The sequence below is a fragment of the Peromyscus leucopus genome, chromosome 1, assembly GCF_004664715.2.
Source record: "Peromyscus leucopus breed LL Stock chromosome 1, UCI_PerLeu_2.1, whole genome shotgun sequence".
Taxonomy (NCBI): Eukaryota; Metazoa; Chordata; class Mammalia; order Rodentia; family Cricetidae; genus Peromyscus; species Peromyscus leucopus.
This window is the reverse complement of record NC_051063.1, coordinates 57,252,580-57,277,226: the sequence shown is the minus strand read 5'-3', so window position 1 is coordinate 57,277,226 and position 24,647 is coordinate 57,252,580. Positions and strand designations below refer to the sequence as shown.

General features: G+C 50.4%; 1 protein-coding gene across 3 annotated transcripts; it reads right to left on the bottom strand.

The window, feature by feature from the left end:
* Positions 1–12: 12 nt before the first annotated feature.
* Positions 13–24,647, bottom strand: Dpp3 (dipeptidyl peptidase 3). Of its 3 annotated transcripts, none has more exons than XM_028892804.2 (18): positions 24,588–24,647; positions 23,166–23,440; positions 20,378–20,467; positions 19,739–19,873; positions 18,985–19,059; positions 17,549–17,642; positions 14,532–14,662; positions 14,303–14,433; positions 14,170–14,228; positions 13,144–13,338; positions 12,872–12,984; positions 12,441–12,533; positions 10,990–11,052; positions 10,781–10,905; positions 10,553–10,673; positions 8,753–8,932; positions 2,266–2,428; positions 13–585 (listed from the first exon to the last, which is right to left on the bottom strand). In XM_028892804.2, the coding sequence occupies exons 2-18, from the start codon at positions 23,433–23,435 to the stop codon at positions 410–412; spliced, it is 2,214 nt and encodes a 737-aa protein (XP_028748637.1). In that variant the 5' UTR covers positions 23,436–23,440; positions 24,588–24,647; the 3' UTR covers positions 13–409. The 3 variants fall into 3 exon arrangements, with proteins under 3 accessions (XP_028748637.1, XP_028748639.1, XP_028748638.1); XM_028892806.2 differs by lacking the exon at positions 24,588–24,647 and adding an exon at positions 24,391–24,413; XM_028892805.2 differs by lacking the exon at positions 24,588–24,647 and adding an exon at positions 23,563–23,838.

Genomic DNA, 24,647 nt, shown 5'->3' with positions numbered 1-24,647 from the left:
ACACACTGCCAAGATGGTTGTTTGTGGAATTTATTTTTCTGGTTATAAAAGTAATACACGAAGAGCGTTGGATTTGGTGAGAATGCTTTGAGCCCTGGCTCTGTCACGTGCCACCTGCAGGATTTAGACCAGTCACTTCTCAGAACTGCCACTTCCCCACGTGGGAAACTGGACTAGGCAGCCTGTGGCGCTCCTTCCAAAGATGGCAGTGCAGATCAAGGAACTGAGGAAGTACTTGGTAAACCAGAAAGTGCTGACAAATGGAAGGGTTAGTATCACCACCCTCAGCTGAGGTAGCACCAGAGTCCGAGCTCCTGCCCTTCCCCCGACTCCTAATCTCACACACACAACTCTGGGCCACTGACAGGCCTGGTTTGATGGAGTAGGGGAAAGGGATCACACAATCTTCTCAAGCCTGGCCAGCTGGGGCCTCCTTGACCTGGTCCCTCCAGAACTGGGCATCTGCTGTGGCCAGCTGGGTAAGGATCTCCTCCAACTCAGGCCCATCTTCTGGAAATCGCTCACAGAAGGATCGGATGAGACCAGCAGCTGAGGCCTCATACTCTACAAGCTGTACTTCTGAGCCTGGGAGGAGATGGAGAGAAAACATCAGTACGGAAAGACGTGACGAGGGAAGAAGAGTCGTAATAACAGTCATAGGAGCAGGGAGGGCTGCTGACAGAGCTCTGTGGCACCAACGCTTCAACCTTTAGCCTGCTTATCTCATTTAGTCATTAGAATAACCTGTGAGGAAGGCAGAAGTACAGGAGCAGACTTAAATGAACTGCTACTGGCTTTCATCCTTCCCTCAAGTCAAGAGTTAAGTCTGGCATGGTAGTACACACCATAGCCCAGCACTCAAGGGGCCGAGGAAAGGAAGATCATTAATTTTAAGGCTAGTCTAGATAATTCTAGTCTCAACAAAACCAACCAAACCCCAGCAATCACTAACAAAAATGACTAATATGCTGTGCAATGTCAGGTAGCTGGAGAGAGAGAGAGAACTCAGGGATTGAGTACTTCTTGCTCTTGCAGAGGACCCAGGCTGCTCTCAGCTTGGCCTCCAGTACCCACAAGGTGACTCACAACCGCTTAGTCCTAGGGGATCCGATGCCCTCTTGTGGCCCCCAAGGGTACTGTATGCACACGGTGCACATACATACATACATGCAAGCAAAACACTCGCTACAATCCCAGCATATCGTGAAAAGTTTTCACCCAGTACCTGGGCCTGCAAGTCCTCCACCACCACCATCACCACTGCTACCAACTACCAAAGTGCTGGGGTAGATAGAACCCAGGGCCTATTACATGTTGAGCACATGCTCTACCATAGGTCATACTCCAACTCACCACTACCTTTGAAAAATCCAACCTGTTCCTCAGGTCTGGTTTAAGCATCACCACTTCCTCCCAAGAACTCTCCTGGATACTCTAAAGATATAGATGGGCTCTTTATCCAAGGGTTCAGAGCACTGTTAGTATCCTTAAAACATTCATTAACATTTCCCTGTGTGATTAACATCTCCGTGTGTTCTCATTCCTAATGCGCTCTGAACCGCTTCAGGGGATGTCTGGATCCCATTCCCTCAGTGGCCTCCTCTGGACTGAATGTATCAAAGGGCAAAGAAAAATGAAGCGGAGAGATAAGAAACTGAAGGGGTTACTTTGTGTTGAGGGGCTGGAGACAGCATGTCTCAAGAAGGTGCCATTTAACAAGGACCTGATCAACAAGAAGAACCAGACAGGACAGATTGGAGGGACATCATGCCAAGGCAAGGGAACAGCATGTACACAGGCTGTCGATTAGAGTGGACTTGGTGCACTGGAGAGGGAGAAGGGCACACAGGGTACCAGCACCATGAAGGCAGGATCAGGGATTCTAGAAATGGAAATGTTACTTGAGAAGCGGGGGACGGCCAAGGACATCTCTATCCTGAATGCTGCTGATTCAAATTCTCGAAGGCCCTACTGGCCTGTGCAGTCCCAGATCACTGTCTGACTTTACCTCCTTGCTAGGACCTTCCAGATCCTCCAGGCCTTGGCCTGCCCCCCCCCCAAGCTCCTATTCTGTTGGCCTTCTCGAGACCTGCTGCTGCTGCCTGACAACCGGTGTCCATGTGTGTGAGATGGAAAATGCCAAGGTTCTGGGCCTGAGTCCGTCAGAAAGAACACAGCAGAGAGGAACCCTCCCTGAACCAATGTGTCATCTGGTCTCTGGAAAGACCCCAGGTAGCTCCATCAAATGGGTGCACTATCCATTACCTTCCAGGTGAGTGTTGGGCTGGACAATCAGCTTCCGGGATTCCTTGCGCAGCAGCACCGTGTCCCTGAGCGTGAGGAAGCACTCTGGGGGTGCATCAGTGACTGCTGCATACCCCTCATACAGGGCCCGCCCAGCAACCACATCCCCTGTGGACTTCAGCACCTGGAACGAGAATTAAGTGCCTAGGATGGGTACTCACTCACCTTGCATCCACAAGACTGCCAGGGACCATGGCCAGTTGTGTCTAGCTCTGGATAGGATATGCTATGATTTGTCTTCTATAAAATTTCAGTGCTAAAACTTAATGAGCTAGCTGGGTATATGGCACACACCTAGAATCCCAGAACTTGGAAGGTGGGGACAGGAAGATCAAGAGTTCAAGGTCATCCTGGGCAACATAGGGAGTACAGCCTGAGCTATGTAAGACTGTCTCTCTCTCTCTCTCTCTCTCTCTCTCTCTCTCTCTCTCTCTCTCTCCTTTTTGGAGCTGAGGACGAACCTAGGGCCTTGAGCTTGCTAGGAAAATGCTCTACCACTGAGCTAAATCCCCAACCCATAAGGCTGCCTCAAAAACAAACAAACAGGCTGGGTGTGGTGGCGCAGCCTTTGATCCCAGCACTCGGGGAGGCGGAGCCAGGCAGATCTCTGTGAGTTCAAGGCCAGCCTGGTCTACAGAGTTCCAGGATAGGCTCCAAAGCTACACAGAGAAACCCTGTCTTGAAAAAACAAAAACAAACAAAAAACAAAAAAACCAAACAAACATCCTAGAATAAACATCCTAGATGGCTATTCCCACCCTGCTTTTTAAAGATAGAGTCTCACTATGTAAACCAGGCTTCACAACAGAACTGCTTCTGCCTTCTTCAGGCTGAGATTAAAGGTATGTGGCAGAATGTCCGACAGCTAATTTTTAGAGGGCTGGTGTATATTAAGAGGTTTGGCTTTGGGCTTGAAGAGATGGCTCAGTGGGTAAGAACGAGAAGCATGAGTTCAAATCTCCAGCACCCATGTGAAAAAGCAGTGACGCACGGGCCATCATCCCAGGGCTGGGGGGAGGGGAGACAGGAGTGTCCCTGGGTCTTGCAGGCTGCCAGCCTTGCTCCAGGTTTCAAGGGGACATGGCAAGTGTGATGGAGCAGGACACACACGTGCATATGCCACACACACACCACACTCACACACACACACACCATACTTACACACACACACACACACACACACACACCACACTCACACACACCAAATTAATTTAAATGAAAAATAAAGGAAGAGGTGGGGCTTTTAAGAGCACGGGGCTCCTCCTTTGTGAAGGGGATGAAGGCCCACACGAGGCAGCCATGGAAGCGCACCCTCCCCTTCCGCCGGCAGAGGCTCTACTCCCGCACTGGCTTCCGTTATAGTAGACCGTCTCGCTCACGACACTGCTCAGCTTCCCTTTTGACCTTTCTCTTAGGCAGCTTCAGACACAGCCCAGGGGCACAGCGCTTGCCTAGTAAGACTGAAGTCCAAGGTTTCACTCTTAGTCTTGCTCCCCAACATTTTTTCTACTCCATTTTTTTCCTTCTTATCTTCGGTTAGATCTACAATCTTCCTATGAGCCTTCCTCTGTTCATCTCATTGGTTATCTAGTTTATTTCAAGGAAATCTATTTAGTTCTTTATCAAAATGTACTTTTATGTTTACTTGGTGTGTATGTACACACGAATCTGTGTATGTATAACTGGTGGGGGTCTGTTCTCTCCTTCCAGCACGCGGGGGGGGGGGGGGGGTGACTCAGATCACCTCTCTCACTTCTTGGTTATACATGTTCATCAAGCCAACAAGCCAGACCTGAGTAGCTCAAACTGGAGAGTTAGGAACATGGATGCCAGAGGAGCCAGTGGTATCAGGAGTGATTCAGGCAGGTACCGTCTCCTGGGAATGGGTCCTAGCACCATCGGTGGATAACAGAATCTGAATGTTCAAGGCCCTAATCCAAAAGGGTGTGCTATATATGTATAACTTCCACACATCTTCTGGTATGGTACATTTTAAATCACATTTAGATTTCTTACAGATTTAAGATTTCTGTGTATGTGTTTGGTGTATATGCATGTGTGTTTGGTGTGTATGCATGTGTGTTTGGTGTGTATGCATGTGTGTTTGGTGTATATGCATGTGTGTTTGGTGTATATGCATGTGTGTTTGGTGTATATGCATGTGTGTTTGGTGTACATGCATGTGTGTTTGGTGTGTATGCATGTGTGTTTGGTGTGTATGCATGTGTGTTTGGTGTATATGCATGTGTGTTTGGTGTTATGCATGTGTGTTTGGTGTACATGCATGTGTGTTTGGTGTACATGCATGTGTGTTTGGTGTGTATGCATGTGTGTTTGGTGTATATGCATGTGTGTTTGGTGTACATGCATGTGTGTTTGGTGTGTATGCATGTGTGTTTGGTGTGTATGCATGTGTGTTTGGTGTGTATGCATGTGTGTTTGGTGTATATGCATGTGTGTTTGGTGTACATGCATGTGTGTTTGGTGTATATGCATGTGTGTTTGGTGTGTATGCATGTGTGTTTGGTGTGTATGCATGTGTGTTTGGTGTATATGCATGTGTGTTTGGTGTATATGCATGTGTGTTTGGTGTATATGCATGTGTGTTTGGTGTATATGCATGTGTGTTTGGTGTGTATGCATGTGTGTTTGGTGTATATGCACGTGTGTTTGGTGTACATGCACGTGTGTTTGGTGTACATGCATGTGTGTTTGGTGTGTATGCATGTGTGTTTGGTGTGTATGCATGTGTGTTTGGTGTATATGCATGTGTGTTTGGTGTATATGCATGTGTGTTTGGTGTGTATGCATGTGTGTTTGGTGTACATGCATGTGTGTTTGGTGTGTGCGGAGGAAGCCAGAGGAAGACGTTGCGCAACCTGTTCTCTCCCCATCCATTCCCTTGAAATGGGGTCTCTCACTAAACTTGGAGCTGGGCCGGCAGCCAGCAAGCCCAGCGGTCCTCCTGTCTCTGCCCTCACAGTGCTGGGGTTACAGGTCTATGCAACCAGGCCTGGCTTTTCACATAGGTTCTGGGGATCTGAACTCAGGTCCTTACGCTTGTGCAGCAAGCCTATTTCCCCTCCAAGCCATATCTTCAGCCCTACTTTTTTTTTGAGACCGAGCCTACAAGTCCACCCAGGTTGGCCTCAAACTCACCATGTAGTGAAGGATGACCCTAAATTCCTGATCTTTCTGCCTCTACCCCTGACTGCTGGGATCACAGGTCCAAGTCAACACTTTTATAGTTCTGAGGATGGGACCCAGGGCTTCATGTACACTAGGCAAGCACTCTACCAAAATGCCCTCTAGCCCAGCCTGTTAGAGTACTATCATACCCAAGACAACAGAATGTTATGTAATTAGTTCTTATTCCATACTGTTCAGGGAACAACAAGAAAAATATTGCAGATGTCCAGTACATATGAGATGATTCTCCTGAATCTTTTTGCATGTGTGTAGTTGGTTGAACTTATGGATGTTATGGATGTGGAACTGGTGGAAACAGAAACTGGACTATAGGAATAACAAGAAGCAGGAAGTCCCTGGGGAAAATAAACAGTCCATGCCATGTCTGAATGTGGGACTACTATTCAGTTCCAGCCAGCTAGTCACATAAGAATGGAGCCCACTGTTGCCAGAGCTCCCAAGAAGTCGTAGAGAAAGGCACACATCTAACCTTTGTTAACAGCAGTAGGAAAAAAATGGCTGACCCAAAACACAGCTGCATCAAAGATGACTTCATACTCTGTTTCTGGACACTGCTGAGGGAGGTCATTGAACATGATGCTGCCAAGAGTCTCCTGTACAGGACTCACCTGGGTCACTCATGATGGCAACGCCTCTATCCCAGCACTAGGGAGAAAGAAGCAGGTCAGTCTCTGTGAGTCTGAGGGCAGCCTGGTCTACAGAGTTGAAGACCAGCCAGGGCTACATAGTGAGACCCTACTTAAAACAAAACAAAACAAAAAAAGGACCTACTGTAGTGATATATTGTGTACCTTACTAAACTTGCCTGGGGGATCAGAGGGCAGAGCCAGCCACTAGATTAAACACAGAGGCCAGGCAGTGGTGGCACACACCCTTAACCCTATTACTCAAGAGGCAGAGATCCATCTGAATCTCTGTGAGTTCAAGGCCACACTGGAAACAGAGCCAGGCAGTGGTGGCACACACCTTTAATCCCAGTACTGGGAAGCACACACACGCCTTTAATCCCAGGAAGGGACGGCAGGATGGAGAAAGGTCTATAAGTCGTGAGGAAACAGGAACTAAAGCAGTTCAGCTGAGACCCTTTCGGGTGAGGACTCAGAGGCTTTCAGTCTGAAGAAACAGGATTGGCTGAGGAGTTGGCAAGGTGAGGTTGGCTGTGGCTTGCTCTGCTTCTCTGATCTTTCAGCTTTCACCCCAATATCTGGCTCTGAGGGTTTTTTTTAATTAAAAGACCATCTAAGATTCGAACAACCACCTACTGCCTCAGCCTCCTGACTCCTACACCTACCCAATGCTCTGGGAACAGCTTCTTTTTGCCATTTGCAGCAAAAATCTTCAATTTATTGAAAGGTTTAAAGCCTTGTGAGCTCCCAGAGGCTGGCAGCACGGCTTTCTCTCCTCAACACCTTCACAACTGGCCTGTTACAACTAACTAAATTCCAGCCCTCACCTAGGTCTCCTTAGCTTTGCCAACTGTGCCCCCTTCCACCTCAGAACCCACCGAAGACGTATTTTTCATCTATTGCCTTTTATCCTTATTTATCTTTTGGTAGTGAAGGAATGAAACCCAGGGTCTCACATATATTTTAAGTATACACTCTACCTCCAGTCCCTAATTTAACTTTATTTAACTTTACAAGCATGTGCTTTAGCTGGATGTGGTGATGCACACCTATAATTTCAGCACTTGGGAGGCAGAAGCAGAAGGATGACACAAGTTCAAGGCTAGCCTGGTCTACATAGGGAGTTCTAGGCCACCCAGGGATATACATGTATGACCTGGTCCCAAAAAATTTTAAAAAAAGAAATAAATGAAAACGAAAAACAAAAGTCAACAGGGCAGGTGGGATAGCTGTAGTGGGTAGCCACCCACTATAGATAGCTCAGCAGATTAAATACAATCGCCACACAAGCCTGATGACCTGAGTCTGATTCCCAAAACCTACATAAATGCAAGAGAATCAACTTCACAAATTATCTTTGACCTCTATACACACTGTAGCACATGCACAACTCCTCAATATCACATACACACACAAGACAGGGTTTCTCTGTGTAGCCTTGGATATCCTGGAACAACTCATTCTGTAGACCAGGCTGGCCTTAAACTCACCAAGATCTGCGTGCCTCTTACACTTATACACACACACACACACACACACACACACACACACACACACACACACATTTTTAAAAACAAAAATCACCCCAAACTCCCACATGTTTTATGGATCCTTCCTGGAAACAGATGGGCATACAATCACAGAGATACTTTGATCCTAATTCAAAGAATCCTAACTTTATGATTTGTAGTATATGTAGTGCTGAAAACACTCAGTATGTCCCTGTTCTAGTAGAAAGTACCATACCATAAAGATAGGTTCCTCAGGGGCTGGAGAAATGGCTCAGTGGTTAAGAGCACTTGGCTGTTCTTCCAGATGGGCCTGGGTTCGATTCCCAGCACCCACATGCTGGCTCACAATTGATATAGAATATTATTTTAAGGTGTGTTACATTTGTTTATACTGTGGAACATTTGTTTAATGCTGCAAAGATGTGTTGCATTTGTTTAACTTTGTAAAGCTGTGTTACTTTGCCTGTCTAAAACATCTGATGGTCTAATAGAGCTAAATGGCCAATAGCAAGGCAGGAAAAAGGATTGGTGGGGCTGCCAGGCAGAGAATAAATAGGAGAAATCTGGAGAGAGAGAGATCTAGGAGTGAGAGAAGGAGGAAGACTCCAGGGGCCAGCCACCCAGCTAGACAGTGAGCCACAGAGTAAGAAGTAAAGAAAGGTATACAGGATAAAGACAAAAGCCCAGAGGCAAAAGATAGATGGGATAATTTAGGTTAAGAAAAGCTGGCTAAAAACAAGCCAAGCCAAGGCCAGGCCTTCATAAGTAAGAATAAGCCTCTGTGTGTTTTGTATTTATTTGGGAGCTGGGTGGCGGGCCCCCAAAATAGTCAAAGAGTACAAAACAGCCAATTGCTCACAACTGTCTGCAACTCCAGGTCCAAGGGAATCAACACCCGCTTTGGGCTCTACAAGCATTGGTCTTTCCTTTCCAGTCTCGCTCACCGTCACACCCATACGGCTCTTTGCCATGGCATCTTTTTCTCAGTCACTAGAGAGACGTGCTGGATGAAGGGACCGGCCAGGAGGTTAAGCCGTACTGACAGAATGAGGGAGGGCCAGAGAAGAGGCTGGAGGGGGCCAAGGTGAGACTTCCACATACCTGGAGTCTGCGTAGGAACCGCTCCAAGGCAGGTCTGCCCACTGACCGGATCTTGCTGCGGTCCAGGTGGACACGGGCATCTGGGCGCCCATCAGAGCCTGTGGTGGGCGTGACGGTGACAAGTCCTTCGCCAGCCTCCAGCAAAACCCTCAGGATCACAAACCGGGCCTGCATGTGGGCCTACCAAGGCCAGGGAAAGAGGTCGCGTGGAGCCTCCTCAGTGCTCGAGGCAAAGCTGGTTAACGTGTTCACCATGCTGTCAGCTGTCACTGTCCATTTACCCCTCCTTCTGCTCCCCCTTCCCCCAATCCTTCCTTTCTTCTCCCCAGCCTGTTCACTGGGGCAGGCTGTGTAAGCAGGGCCCGGGGCTCTACACCCCCTCATCACATGCCACAGCTCTTGATGCTCCAGACAGCAGCTACTCCTGGGGTCCCCTCACTATCAAAACCCTGAGGACTCTCTTTCCCAATCTCTTTTGTTCGAGACAGAGTTTCTCTGTGTAGCCTTGGTTGTCCTTGATCTGTAGACCAGGCTATCTTTGAACTCACAGAGATCTGCCTGCCTCTGCCTCCCTAGTGCTGTGATTAAAGGCGTGCGCCACCACAGACGGCTCCTTCCCAGTCTTCTTCATGTTCAGCAATGGAACCAAGCAGGCATCATTACCCCTCTTTTACATATGACAAAACAGAGGCCCAGAAGTGAAGAAGTGACTGGCCAAAGTCACACAGTGGCTGTGTGGGCACAGTCAGGGTCAGACCTCAGTCCAGACTCTAAAATCCATTTCCTTTTATCTGTGTATGTATGCGCGCACACACGATTTTCTTTGTCTTTCTCTCTTTAGTTTTTCAAAAACTTGTTTCATTTTTATTTTATATGCATGGGTGTTTTGCTTACACGTATGTGTACCACATATATGCAGTGTCTGTGGAATCCAGGAAAAAGGTTGGATCTTGGAACTGGAGTTATAGGCAATTCTTAGCTGTCATGTGAGTGCTGGGAATTGAACCTGGGTCCTCTGGAAGAGCAGCCAGTGCCCTTAACCACTGAGCCATCTCTGCAGCTCTCTTTTCTCTTTTGTGATGGGGTCTTGCTATGTTGCCCAGGCTTCTCAGGAACTTCTGGGTTCAGGTAAGACTCCTGTCTCAGATTCCCCCAGCAGCGGCAGGTCGTATAGTGCAGACCCTTTGATGACATGTACTACCTCCTCAAACCGTATTTACTTGATTTTGTTTAAAAAAAAAAGGGGGGGCAGCAAACTGGCTTGATGAGTATGTACAAGCCTGACAACTTGAGTTTGACTCCCAGGACTCATAAACTGGAAGGAGAGATCTAACTCTACACACACAAATAATAAATTAAAAAAACAAATCACTGTTGATTACCATAGTTCCAAATTACATGTTGGTCAGGTGTAGTGGCACATGCTTTTAATCCCAGCACTATGGAGGCAGAGGCAGGTGGATCTCTGAGTTCAAGGCCAGTCTGCCCCTACAGAGAGAATTCCAGGACAGCCAGGGCTACACAGAGAAACCCTGTCTTGAAAAACACAAAACAACCAAACAAAAACAAAAAACAAAACAACCTCCCCCAAAACGGCTAAAAAGGAAGTGCATGAATTTGGACCCTGACTCTTTTTCTAGCAGTAATGCAGTGGGTGGGGTTTGTCCCACCAACAGTAGAGTCTGGGGTTGGAGTTTCTGCCTTAGGAAGTGCACCTGCCCCATCCCTGCACCCAGAATCCTCCCAGTGGCCACGTGCAAGCTCCCTCTCTATCCTGTGGTGGCTCCTCCCCGGTCTCACCTGCCGCCAGTTGGCCGCCTCTGGAGTGTAGAACTCCAAAGCCAAGAGCCCAGCCCGAACCATGTTGAGCCAGTTTACGTAGATGACATCTTCTGCATCAGCTCCCTCAAAGCCAAAGATCCTGGTGGAGGGGAGACAGAGATGATCCGATTGGCCCTACGCTCCAGCACCCTCAGAGCTGCCCAGTGTGGGGACTCAGGCACCACCCCTCCAGCCCACGGTTCCTACTCCAGCACTTGGGGGTTGAGGCAGAGGTAGAGGCCCACACTCTCGGCCCGGCACTCTTCGTAGCTGGAGGCAATGGTGCTGAATTTGCTATCCCATGTCTCTCCACTCCGGTACCAGCTCTGAATCTAGAAGGATGACCCAGGACCCAGGAATCAGGCCCCGCCTGTGTCCCCACCCCAGTAGCCTGGCTCCATGGATGCTCTGCTCACCTGCTCCCCAGTCTCTGGGTTGGTCACTGTATCCTGGTCAAAGTTGAATGCACCTTTCTCATCCTGTAGAAGAAGGGGTCATGAATGTTGGGGTAGGCTAGGGGGCAGTGGCCCTGGGCAGAACCTAAGTGGCTCAGAAAGACAAGGAAAGGGATGAGTCGGGCAGGAACCATGAGTAAGTACACTGTTACACTAATGCCCGCAACCCTCAGAGCTCTGTGATGCCAACCACCTCCACGGACCCCTCAGCAGCAGAGGAACCACCCACTCACTTCACTGGACAGAGAGGGAAATGGGTCTGGACAAGGAAGGGACCACCTGAAATTGTGAACCCAGACGACCCGGACTGTGTGGGAGAACCCCCATGGGCAGGCCAAAGAGCCTGCCGCTCCCCATGTGTCATGGCCCCAACATGCTGCCAGCATGACCCCCACCCCCCACCCCCTGCCACATGCCACGAGTCTCTCACGTATCACACATTTAATCCTCACAGCCACCGCCTGGAGAAAGGCTCCACCCTCACCACATCACAGGTGGGAAAACTGAGGCTCAGAGATCGAGAGCCCCCAAATGGAATCGGGCTGCATAACTCTCTGCCTCCTAACACTCATACATGCTTGCTAAAACCCTACTGTGCGGGCTTACGCCTCACCTCTTTTATCTTCACAATAGTTCATGTGATGGCGTCAGACATTCCATTGTACAGATGGGTCCCCTGAGGCCCGGCCAGAAGAAAAGTATTTAAGACCATGGCCTGAGTAGAGACTGGATGAGACACCATGCTGGGCCGCTGTCCCTTCAGCTGCTTCCTAAATTCTCTTGACTTACCAGGTCCAGCTCCGGCCCTCCCTCATCTAGAGAGGCAGTCCCAGCAATGGGAGCAGGCCCGACCCAGAACACCGTTCTCGCGGGTAGACCTTACCCTCCTCGGGATAGTTCAGCTACGTGGCTCCACACTGCAAGCCCACGAGTCCCTTAGCCTGCTGGAAAGACTGTCAGCCCTTCCATGTTCCCCAAGTGCAAGCCAAGGGCTCCAGGCACTGTAACCAATGGGGAAAGGAAGTACTCCGGGGAGACAGTCCCTTAAGCAGAAAACACTTGGCTTGAGCCCCTCCCCCTAACTGCTCCAGGAGCCGAGATGACTGAATAGGTAAAGAGGGCTCCCCAAGACCGTTCAGCTGCTGACTGCTGCTGACCAGGAGGGGCTGCTGGGCTCCGGCCGGGGAAGCTCCCCTTACGGGTATGACTCAGGTGGCCCCTAGACAGAGACCAGGGAGGGTCAGTCTCTGCCGCTGCCTTGCTAAGGCTGTGACACTGTCTCTGCACCTGGATCCTGTACTTTTCCAGACATTGAAGGAGCCATGCTGCCCTGGAAATGAACAGCTGCCCTGGAAATGAACAGCTTCCCTGTGCGTGCAACAGGTCAAAAGGCCCCTGCTGGCCCTTCCTACCTGCACAAAGAGCTTGCCGCTGCCGTGACCCAAGAGCTCGTGTAGCCCCACCTGCACGTCAAAGGACGGCCCCTTCCAGCGGATATACAGGTCCTGCCAAGAGAAACCAAGACCCCACTGGTCACCATTTCACCGTGGGCACCACATAGTACACCAGGCCTCTCAGCAAGGCTGAGGCCCATGTGGGGAATGTGCTTTCTGGAAGCCAAGCTCACTCCATTCCACACACGTGGAGAGGCCCAACTCAAACTCACAGTGATCCAGGGGGAGGGCCTGCCTCCACGGTGCACCCTGTGAGGAGAGGAAAGCCCCTCGGGGACAAAGGGTCAACGGCAGGAGAGCGTCGAGGCCAGGACCAAAGCTGGACTCTGACCTTGCCACAGTGCTGGTCCAGGTAGTCTAGCCCCAAGCCTCAGCCAGCCAGCGCCTACCTTGTCCTCCTCCTCCAAGAACGTGAGTTTCTCCCGCTTCGTGGCATAGGCCACAGCCAACACGTTGCCGAGAGACACATTCTTAAAGCCTTCCGTCTGTCTCAGGTCATCATCTAGAAGATAAGGAAGAGAGCTGACACAGGGAAGGGCAGAGGTCAGGGGGAGCGGAGAGAAGGGGGAGCGGCAGAGGGCAGTCTGGGTGAGAAATGCGCGCGTGAAGGGGAGGAATAGAGGGGACTTCCTTGAACCGGGAGGATACGAAGGGAGCTCACAGTTGGGGATGTTGATGCCCGCAGGGATGCCAGAGCCAGCAAAGGTGAGGACGTCCAGGGAGGTGAAGTCAGGGGTGAGGAACTTGTCCTTCTCAAAGGCCGGAGGCCAGGGCAGTTCCTTCAGCAGCTGCTCAGCACTTGCCACCAGCCGCTCGAACTTGGCACTCATGGCTTTGTTCACCATGGCCACGAAACCTGCCGGGAGGTGGGGCTATGGTCTGGCAGCATCCTGGGGTCCCACCGCGCCCTACCCTGCTCCTCCAGCCACGGCCTGTACAATGAACACTGCTGTGTGCCGCAGCACTATGCTGGCTGCTGGGGACTGCCAGGTCCCAGGTCCCGGGTCCCAGGCAGGAAAGCTGCAGGCACGGGAATTCCTTCATGTTCCTATGAACTCAGGTCTGAGCCTCCTATGGTACTTTCCTCTCTACTGCCAGGCTAATCCCTGACTTAGCAACTCAATATCCAGCCTCTCTACCCAGAATGAGGAGAAGGAGAGCAGGCAGAGACCAGTCTGAATCCTCCGGCAATGACCTGCCTGTGGGACGGGACCGAGGCTGTCTGCCGTCAGCTGGGGATGGCAGCTGCCTCAGTCTCCAGGGAGAGGCACATCCACTCCTGGCTGGTGAGCGCATCACTACACACAAGACTCCACGCTGCTCGGAGGTCTGACTACTCGGCATCACAGAACAGACGGGCAAATCCAGAGTAAGAAATCAAGTTTGTCTGTCTGTCTGTCTACCGAGAGCCTTGCCAAGTCAGGCATAAAAGGCCAAACAGCCAAATGGCTCAGTCAGGGCACCTGGACTCAGCCACCACTATGGTAAAAGCCTCATGTGATGGCTCAGTGAGACAATGTAGGTTAACTCTGTACTACACAAGGCCTGGGTGTCACAAGTCCACTGCCCCAGGGCTGCTGTTTACTTCTAGGAGGGGAGGACAGAACCCTCAAGGGAGAATGGGAGTGTGAACTTGGACCTGTACAAAAGGGAGTTCCGCCCAGCCTTTCCCTCCACGAGAAGTTACCTTCAAACTCTCCTCGGGAGCCAAAGGGGTCACGGTAGCTCTCAATGAAGCCAATGTAACTAGAGGAGAGAAGGGGAGAGATGGAGGAGATCTGGCAGAAGGCCTGGAGGGGGAGCAAAGGCTGGCACCTCACCTCTCTACAATGGGGCCTTTGTCCTGAATCCAGAAGCGGGAGCCCCTCTTGTGGGCCTCAATGGAGCCCTGGGTGAAGCTCTCCATGTACTGGGCCAGCATCTGCTCCTGGTGGCTGTTGGCTGCATACGCCTGGGGTAAAAGAGCTCTGGTCAGCCTTGGACCATCCACCTTTGCCGCCCAGAAGGGCTGTAAGCGCCCCCCGCCCCCCAGGTCCCAGCCAGACCTACCTTGGCTTTCTCCAAGTGTTCTACCACCTTCTGGAGGATGGGAGCATAGTCCCCCCGGGTGACCTGGAAATGGCTCCCCTGGAATTCATAGCTCTTTAGCTTGGAAGTCAATTCGGAATCGAGAGCGGGGTCTAAGGAATGAAGAAACACTCAGGGAAAAGGCCAGGCCAGGACACCCCAGCAGGCTTTTCACTCTGGCCCACTAAGAACTTCAAAGGCTCCCCATTGCTGACAGAAATTAGGATAACTTCTCTTCTTTAAACACGCATGCATATACTAGGGGCTGGGATGTGGCTCAGTTGACAGAGAGCATGCGTAGCATGCACAAAGCCCCGGGTTGATACCTAGCACTGCATAAACTAGGCAAGGTGCACAGATGTAATCCTGCTGATTGGGAAGTGGAGCAGGAGGATCACACTGAGTTTGAGACCAGCCTGAGCGAGAGTGAGACCTTGTCTCAAAAGCACAGGGGCTGGAGAGACGGCTCAGAGGGTACAGGTTCCAACCACTGAGCCTGATGACCCGAGTTTAAGCCCTAGTTTGTCCTCTGCATGGTGAGAGGACAGAATCAACCTTTGTGGATCGTCCTCTGACTTCTGTTCCAGGACACGTGTGCACACGCTAGATGTAAAAAAGAAAAGAAACAGCGAAACAGCAGGATGTGTACTGCACACCTGCAACACCGTCAGCTGGAAGTAGACATGGGAAGATGAGGAGCTGAAGGGCCTCTCAGGTCCACTCTGAGTCTAGGGTAGCCTTAAAGACTACAGAAGACCCTATCTCAAGAAAACAAAAAATAAGCCCCACAAAAACCCAATACTCCGTACACACACACCAAGAGTTATGACGGGCACAGTAGTGTACACCTGTACTCCCATCAGACTAGCCTGAACCACAAAGTTAGACTCTGTCCTAAAAAATAATAACGGGACTAGGGAGATGGCTCATTGGTTAAGAGTACATATTGCAAGCCAGGCAGTGGTGGTGCATTCCTTTAATCCCAACACTTGGGAGGCAGAAGCAGGCCGATCTTTGTGAGTTCAAGGCCAGCCTGGGCTACAAAGTGAGTTCCAGGAAAGGTGCAAAGCTACACAGAGAAACTCTGTCTCAAAAAACAAAAACAAACAAACAAAAAAAGAATACATATTGCTCTTGCAAGACAGTGGTGGCACACACCTTTAATCCCATCACTCAGGAGGCAGAGGCAGGCAGATCTCTTAGTTCAAGGCTAGCCTGGTCTACAGAGCAAGTTCTAGGACAGCCAAGGCTACACGGAGAAACCGTGTCTTGAAAAAAAAACAAAACAAAACAAACAAAAAAGAATATATATTGCTCTTGCAGAAGATCCAGGTTCAGTTCCAACATCCCTATCAGGTGTATTATGGTCATCTGTAACTCCAGTACCACAGGATCTGACACCCTCTCCTGACCTCCTCGAGCGCCTGCACATACATGGTGCACAGAAACTCACACAGGCACACACACTATACACATAAACAAAAAACAGTAAGAAATAAACCTTTGAAAAAAATGAATTAAAAAAAGAGCCACATCTCAAAAACTCTGAGAGCTGAGTGTAACTGGGGACAGGAGCTGATGATGACGACAGGAATTTGTGTACAAGGAAGGGACCACTAGCCAAGGAACACAGACACCTAGGCAGTCTTCTAGAAGCTGGAAAAGACAAGTTTTTAGTACTTGGAATAGGATCCAGGGCCTGGAGCAGGCTAGGCCAGTGCTCTTCCACGATCCACATTCCAGCCCCAAAGCCAGTCTTGGCCGCTGCCCAACCCTGCAACCCGTGCGGCTGGTGTGTTCCAGCTTCTACATCATCGTGATCCCCTGTTTCCCAGACCTGTGTCCCTTTGCTTTCTTTTTAAAGATTTATTTGTTGCTATGTTGTGTATATGACGAATGCTTGCATATATGTATGTACACCACATTCACGCCTGGTACCCAGGAAAGCCAAAAGAGAGGGTTGGGTGCCCTGACACTGGAGGTACGGCTGGCCTGATGTGAGTGCTTGGAACCAAACACAGGTCCTCAAGAAGAGCCGGGAGAACTCTGAACCGCTGAGCCATCTCTCTAGCTCATGTGTCCTTTCTTTTAGTCAAAACAGACTTCGTGCTGTCCCCTAAGCTTTTCCATCACCCTGCAGTGGCTCATCCGTCACCCCTATCTGGAGTGCCTATGGTATGTCCATTCACTACCCTCCCACACTCCCACACTGGGTCCCTGAGTACTATCAAGCACCAGGTACTGGGAAAGACAATGACAGAAACAAATGGTCCATTCTAGCAGAGGGCTTGTCCTCAAGACACAGAAGACCAACTAGGAAACTACTGGGAGAGCTGGGAAAGGTCCCTAAAAAGGTACCATCCACATCCAGCCATGGGATGGAGAGGGTTTGGCTGGGTAAAGATGAACGAGGCCAGAAGTTGTTCGGAGCAGGAAGTGGGCGACAAATTGTGTGAAGCCTTGGTGACGAGATGTATGAATCCAGAGCTGTAGAATGTGGCTGGAGGCTGGGGACTGGCTGGGGATGTGGACGGGTAAAAACAGCTAGCAAAGGGCAGCAGAGGAGCCTAAATATATTCACCCTCCTTGCTTTGTAACAGGCCCCCACTGCTGCCTCTCCCTGTCTGAGTGGCTGAGCAGATGCTGACCTCGCTCTGGGGTGGGCTTGAGACCAGGCAGAGCCCATCAGAGCCCTGTCCCTTGAGACCAGGCAGAGCCCATCAGACCCCTGTCCCTTGAGACCAGGCAGAGCCCATCAGAGCCCTGTCCCTTGAGACCAGGCAGAGCCCATCAGAGCCCTGTCCCTTGAGACCAGGCAGAGCCCATCAGAGCCCTGTCCCTTGCCCACTCACAAACTCCAAAACGAGTCGAGAGCCACTCTTTTGCTGTATGAAGAGAATACCGGGACCCAAGGACTCTTTCTGCTGGAGGAGCCGGGCTGCTGCCCTGAGCCACCTGTCATGGGGTGGCTGACATCGGACATCGGGGCCTGAGCGCACCTGTGTTGAGCACTGAGGCCAGTCGCACCTCATAGTGGGACTTCCCTTCCGGGTCGACCACCTTGAAGAGCCGTGTGTTGTATGCACTGAGGTTCTGGAAAAGACCAGAGCAGGGTTTAAGGGACGGGGAGATCAGGGAGACTGGGAAGGGTGGGGGAGTCCCATGGACAACAGTGAGGCAAAGTGGGCCGGGGCTTCCCTGAGGAACCTTCCCAAGCCTACCAGGAGAGGACGGGCCGGACAGGCCTTCCCTGAGGAACCTTCCCAAGCCTACCAGGAGAGGACAGGCTGGCCAGGGATGGCGTCAAGCACTGCTCCACATACTAAATGCTAACTTAAAAAAACAAAAACAAAACACTGAGCAGTGCACGCCTTTAATCCCAGGAGGTGGCAGAAGCAGGCAGATCGCTGTGTGTTCAAGGCCAGTCTGGTCTACTGAGTGAGACCCTGCCTCAAAACACTAAACTAATACACTGGGGCTGAGAGATGGCTCAGGAGTTACAGGAGCTTATGCACTGCTTTTGCAGAAGACCCAGGTTTGGTTCCCAGCACCTACATGGTGGCTTGGCTCACAACCACCTCTAAGTTCAGCCCTAGGACAGCCAAGGGCTCCTGAATAAAGGTGGAGGCACACATTACATACATTCAGGCACACACATACAAAATATAATAAACAGATTTTTTTTTTTTTTTTTTTTTGGTTTTTCAAGACAGGGTTTCTCTGTGTAGCTTTGCGCCTTTCCTGGAACTCACTTGGTAGCCCAGGCTGGCCTCGAACTCACAGAGATCCGCCTGTCTCTGCCTCCCGAGTGCTGGTATTAAAGGCGTGCGCCACCACCGTCCAGCTTTTTTTTTTTTTTTTTTTTTTTTTGGGAATAAACAGATTTTTTAGTTAAAAAATTATATATATGGTCCACACATGTGCCACAGTGCTTGTGTGAAGGTCTCAGAATAATTTTGGGACTATGTGGCTCCCAGAGATCAAACTCATGTCACAGGCTTTTACTGGCAATCACCTTCACTCACTGGGCCATTCACCATCCATCCCTGTGAGCGGTAACTTTTACTAAGCATCAGCTCGACCGTGTGAGGCACAGAGGCACCTCAGCCAGCTCTTAGCTGTGTGAGATGGACTTGGGAAACAGCCGCACAGTTGGCAAGTGGCTGAGGAACACAGACCCCCAAGAGCCCCATCTTGGAAGTGTGGGAATGGCAGGGGTGGATGCATCCTGGCACACATGTAACTTCTTTGTCTCCCTGATTGGCATAGGCTTAACTCACGCACAAAGATTCCTTAAGTCTTTTCTACCTCAAAGACCCAAGGTGCCCATATGTCTTTTGAGTTCAAGCTGGGACCCAAGAACAGGTGCCCATGGTGAACGGACAGGGGCAAGGAGCCCCATCAAACTAGTGTCCCAAATTGCCCATTCCCAAACCTGAGAGTCCAGAAAATCCTGGGCCAGCTTAGCATCCTCCATGGTACAATTCCCAGAGAAGTAGGTGGTGACTCCCTGTTGGGGAAGAGACAGTGAGAAAGGGGTGAGTGCAGAGTCACTGAGGTCTCGGGGACCCCAGTCGGCAGCTGGTGGCTTCCTTCCTAGGCTCTCTGCAACCCCTCCCAGCACCTCCCCCTGTCCATCTATTTCCAAGGGGAAGAGCTGTAAAACAGATTATCATCTGGGACATTTTTTATGTTTTTTTCTCCTGTGAGACAGGGTCTCACTATGCAGCCCACACTGGCCTGATACAACCATCCTGACTCAACCTGCTGAGCTGGGATTACAGGTTTGTGCCACCATGCCTAACTCAGCCTTTCCTCCGGCTTGGCCTCCAAACCTCTTCCCATGCAGCCCAAGCAATCCCTAGAGGCAGGGACCCTTGAGCCCCTACATCTTTCCCTCCTAGACTCCCTTCTCCTGCTAGTTCTTCTTTCCTTCCTTCCTCAGGCACCCACATCCAGAAGGCAGGACAGACCTGAAAGAACATTCTAGAATCATTCCATCCAGTCCCTTCCCATTTTACAGATGACAAGCAGGCCTGTGGTGCCAAGTGGCTTTAGCTAGAGAGAGGAAGAGCCTCAGGGATGCCCTCCAGTCTACCAGGGGCCTCCCATCAGCTGCCCTTCCCTGCCTACCAAGCAGCCTCAGGGATGCCCTCCAGTCTACCAAGCTCTTGCACGGTGAGGCTCACCTCATTCCCCAGCCCGAGGTGTCGAAGCTTTGGCTCCAGGGAGAACATAAGCTCCCCACAGGTCTGCCAGAGGTCCCTGACTTCTGGCTGCTGCTGGGCAGCCTTACTCCCCAGGATCACACGTTCAAGCTTTTCCTGCAAGGAAAAAGGAAGTCACTGGCCTGCCCACATGCCCTTCAAACGTCCAGGACCTCCCTCTACTTGACCCTAAGACCTCACAGTATAGCCCAGAGAACAGCAGCATCAGCAAAAACTGAGAAGAGCGGAGTCTCAGGCTACCACGGACCTGCTCAATCAGACACTGCGTGAACATCACCAGGCCACTTGTACAGGCGTTAACATCTGAGGAACAGTAGTGCATGGGCGCTGCCTATTCCCAGGGGTGACCAGCAGGCATCTTACAGTTCACATTTACACAACCCGCCCTTGACCGACTCTCAGATCAGCAGTCTGAAAGGGTTGTACTCTTCCTTTATGTGTGTGTCTGCAGCCCTTGGGGATGCTGAGTGGCACCCACGGTCACAGCGTCCCACTGACAGGGATAGGGCTTGAGTCTGCACCTTTGACTCCAACCAGGGTCCCTTCTACACTCTCCAACCACAGCCCACCTCCGCCTCCGGGCCACCCTCCCCAACTCACCTTGGGCAGGTTAGGAACAAACTTGGTGTCACCGAAGGACTTGTAGTTGCCCATGTTGGCGTAGACCCCTGCAGCATAGACCAGGAATGCCTGGGGAGTGGAGGCCATACAGTATCAAACACCTGAGAAGCCCCGCCCTTTCGCTTTCAGGAAAATGTCAGCCTGAGACCAGAACACCAGGGCAAACCAGTGTGGAAGAGGCGGGGCGATCTCAGGGCAGAACCCTGATCCTAGGAGGCCCCAGTCTGGCCCAATTTGTTGTCACAGATCAAATTCACCCTGACCCCACTATGTAGACAAACTGGTTTCAGCAGCTACCAAATACACCTAGGGTGGAAAGAGCAGGAACCTGCTTCCCACAGCTCCAAGGGTAGCCATGCAAGCTGGCTAGGCCAGTGAGAGAATCACCTTCTCTTGCTATAGGCTGAACTAAATAAACAGTCAAGCTGGCTAACATCACCATGTCCTATTACCGGAATGGTGAGAGAACACTGAGAGATGAAGATCCCATCTCAATAGAATTGAACAACTGAATCCAAGGGCACCTGAAGCCTCTTCTAGCCCTGGACCTTACACTTATGTGAGCTAATAATTCTCTTGCCTTTTTTTTTTTTTTTTTTTTTTTTATGAGACAGGGTCTCATTAGGTAGCCCTGGCTGTTCTGGAACTCACTCTGTAGACCAGGCTGGCCTTGAACTAAAGACGTATGCCACCACCACCCAACTATAATGCTTTCTTTTTTTAAAAATTAATTTATTTATTTTAAATTTATTTATTATGTACACAGAAGAGGGCACCAGATCTCATTACAAATGGTTGTGAGCCACCATGTGGGTGCTGGGAATTGAACTCAGGACCTTTGGAAGAGCAGTTGGTGCTCTTAACCTCTGAGCCATCTCTCCAGCCCATATAATGCTTTCTTTGAGGCACTTTGTATTGAGTTTCTGCTACTTTTGAACAAAAGAATCCCATTGAAAATAGTTGACACTTGGGTAGTACTTCTCACTGACAAGCATTTCCGCAGAGATCAGCTCTTTTAAACAGTAGACCAAGGCCCAAAGACAGGAAGCATTAGCCACAGCTCAAAAGAGGTGAAAAAACAATAACCTTGCTCAGTCTGATCCTTTCCTTTTTTTTTTTTTTTTTTTACAGAAAACCAGGTCCCAGTCCACACACTCCTGGTGGGAACATGACATGTTGAAGCATTTTTCAAAAACATTTTATTTGGAGATAGGGTCTCACTAGGTAGCCCTGGCTTGTCTAGAGTTCAATATGTAGATCAGGCTGGTCTTGAACTCACAGAGACCTGCCTACCTCTGCTTCCCCAGTGTTAAGACTAAAGGTGTCCACCACAGGTGGCCTTGGAAGATCATTATAAATGTACAGAGCCGTCAACCCAGCATTTCTATTTCCACAAACAGTTCCTGTCCACACACTTATACAAGGAGGAGCATGTGGCACGGATTCCAAGAAAAAGTAGAAACTGTCTCAAACGTCCAACGTTAAAAACAGAAACTAGTCTGGTTACACTGTTAGGGAGTGCTTCACAGCCAATAAAAGGACATGGATGAATATATACTCTCTGGAAGTTCTCCAGGACACAGAGATCTGCAAAAGAGGCAGTATACAGAACACTGAGAACGCGATGGACCTGAGTTTGAATACCCAGCATTCACATAAAAATGTTAGGCATGGCCGTGCACGCATGTGAGTTCAGCACTGGGAAGGTGGTGTGTACACAGGCTATCCTGGGAGCTTTAGAGTCAGTCAACAAGCTTTGGTTCCGTATGAGACCCTGTTTGGGGGCTAGAGGGAAGACTCAGTGATTAAGAGCTCTCCCAGAGGACCCGAGTTTGGTTCCCAGCATCCATGTGAGGTGGATCCAATGCCTCTTGCTTCTGAGGGCACTTAAAACTCACACACACACACACACACACACACACACACACACACACACACACATTAAATAAATCTTTGTAAAAGAGAGAGATCCTGTTTCAAGGGAGTAACTTCTCGGCTGGAATCTCTATGTTCAACACTTGCACATGTGCACACAAGACTGTCATTTTACATTTTAAAAAAGTAAGTTAAATAAATGTACTGTGCACATACAAGTGTCAGTATCCAATGCACTGACAGAGAACAGGAAAGGACTAGCCACGGTGGCTACCTCTGGAGAGACAATGAGCATGTGTGACTGTCTGCGTTTTGTATGTTTCTGAACTGCTGTAATGCACTAAGAATTTGTGTGTTATCTGGCCAATACATCCACAGACAAGAACTGGGGGCAAGTAGAACATCTTACCCAGGCTCCTCACAATGCAGAAGAGTAACTCAAACTTCCTGATTTCTACCCAGGCCGCCTTTCTGTCCTCTCAATACCAGCTGCTAATTCCTTTGTATAATTACTGCAGACTGCCAAGAACAATGGAAGCTAGGCTGGCCTCAAACTCACAACAATCTTTCCACCTCAGCCTCCAGAGTGCCAGAATTAATGGGGTACACCACTATGCCTGACTTGCCTCCCTGCATCTTGAAGTGGGCACTGTTCTAAGCAGGTCACCACAATACTAAGGGGAGACCACGTGTCTATTCTACAGATCTGAGGCTACAGGTAGGTGTGTGTGTGTGTGTGTGTACACATGCGTATGCATGCATGCATTTGAGCTAGCAACCTTTAGTCTAATCCTCTATCTAGCTGAAGAGAGAGCTCTGTGCCCTTTGATCCTGGTCCTTCACACCCTTCTAGAAGCCCCTCAGAAAACCAGGCTGGCCTGTGAGAACTGACCTGATACTCTTCTTCGGTGAGACCCTCAGCCAGGGCATGTTGGCGCAGCTGGTCAGGGTCCTGGGCGCGGAAGAGACGGCTAAGCAGGGCATAGATGTAGGGGGCTTCAGGGGAGGTCTGGAGCAGCACAGCCAGGCCTCCATACCAAGCAGCCCTAGACAGGTGATGGGCATAGAGGCGCTCTGTGGGGGACAGCAGGCGGAAGGCCTCACGGCAGTCCAGGCTAGACACACCGATGTCATTGGGCAGGATGTACTGGGTATCTGCCATGGGCCCTGCAAGGACACGTCACAGTCATTTCAGAGAACACACCATATTCACATCGTCTCTGAACTCCCATGAGCTAATTTCTTCCACCCAAAAGTCCAGGAGGGGTGATCCAGTAGCATCCATTCACCTGATATGCTGAAATCCAAAGACGCAAATACTTAGTGGGCCAGTTTGGGCCTGTGGCCTCTTGGACTCCAACTACCTCATATTATAGACAGGGAAACTGAGGCTCAAAGATGCCAAGACTTTTTTTTTTAAGCATCCAAAGGAGGAATCAGCAGAATAAACCCTCACTGCTGGACTCCCAGACCAGGCCACTCCCATCACCTCCACCTTCTCAGACTTCCTAGCCTCTCGGTTCAGAACTCAACACCTCCAGCCCATCCCTGCTGTCAAAGGCAGGTGTCGGCTTCCTGTCCACCCCTGCTCCATCAGAGAGTTCTAAAACCCAAGTCAGCCGCTTCCCTTTCCTGCACCTCTCTTTCCTCCTCTGTAAAACTGAGTATGAAGATGGCACCAAGCTCCACAGCTGGGTATGCAAATTAGAAGAGGCCACTCCCAGGGCAGGGATGTAACTCAGTAGGTAGAGTGTTTGCCTAGCACTAATCAGGCCCTGGGTTGGAGTCCAAGGCCAGTCTGGGGTACATGAAACCCTGTCAAAAACAAGCAAATCGAAAAAGTATTCATGTTCTTGTATGCTTTTCCTTCCCAGCATCTGCCCGTCTCCTCCCTTTTCTTCAGCCCTCCATTATCCTTCTTTCTTCTGTTGCTCCGCCTGGAAAGCTGTACAAGGTCACAACCCATTTTCCAGATAGAGACACTGACATTTGGAAAACAAGCAACTTATCCAAAGCTTTGCAGCCCAGATGGGACCCAGGGAATTCCCAACGCACCACATTCTCTACGCCCCGCCCCTGACTCTGTGCTCCCCAATCGCGCGCCCCGCCCCAACTACCCAGTCGCCGGGGCTCGGAAAGGGGTGTTAACTCTTTACTGCCTGCAAATCCTCCTTGGCCCGAAAGCAGGGAGCGATTTGGAAGAGGCACTGAAGGGTGGACAGAAAGAGAATGATCTTGCGCGCACAGCCCGGCCACGCTCCGATCCCCTGAAGATGACACGCCGTGACCCCGAAACCGGGGCCCGGCACCTCACCTGCTGCAGCTGCTCCGTTCGCAAACTCACTTCCTGCTTCCGGCTCCCCCCCCCATTCAT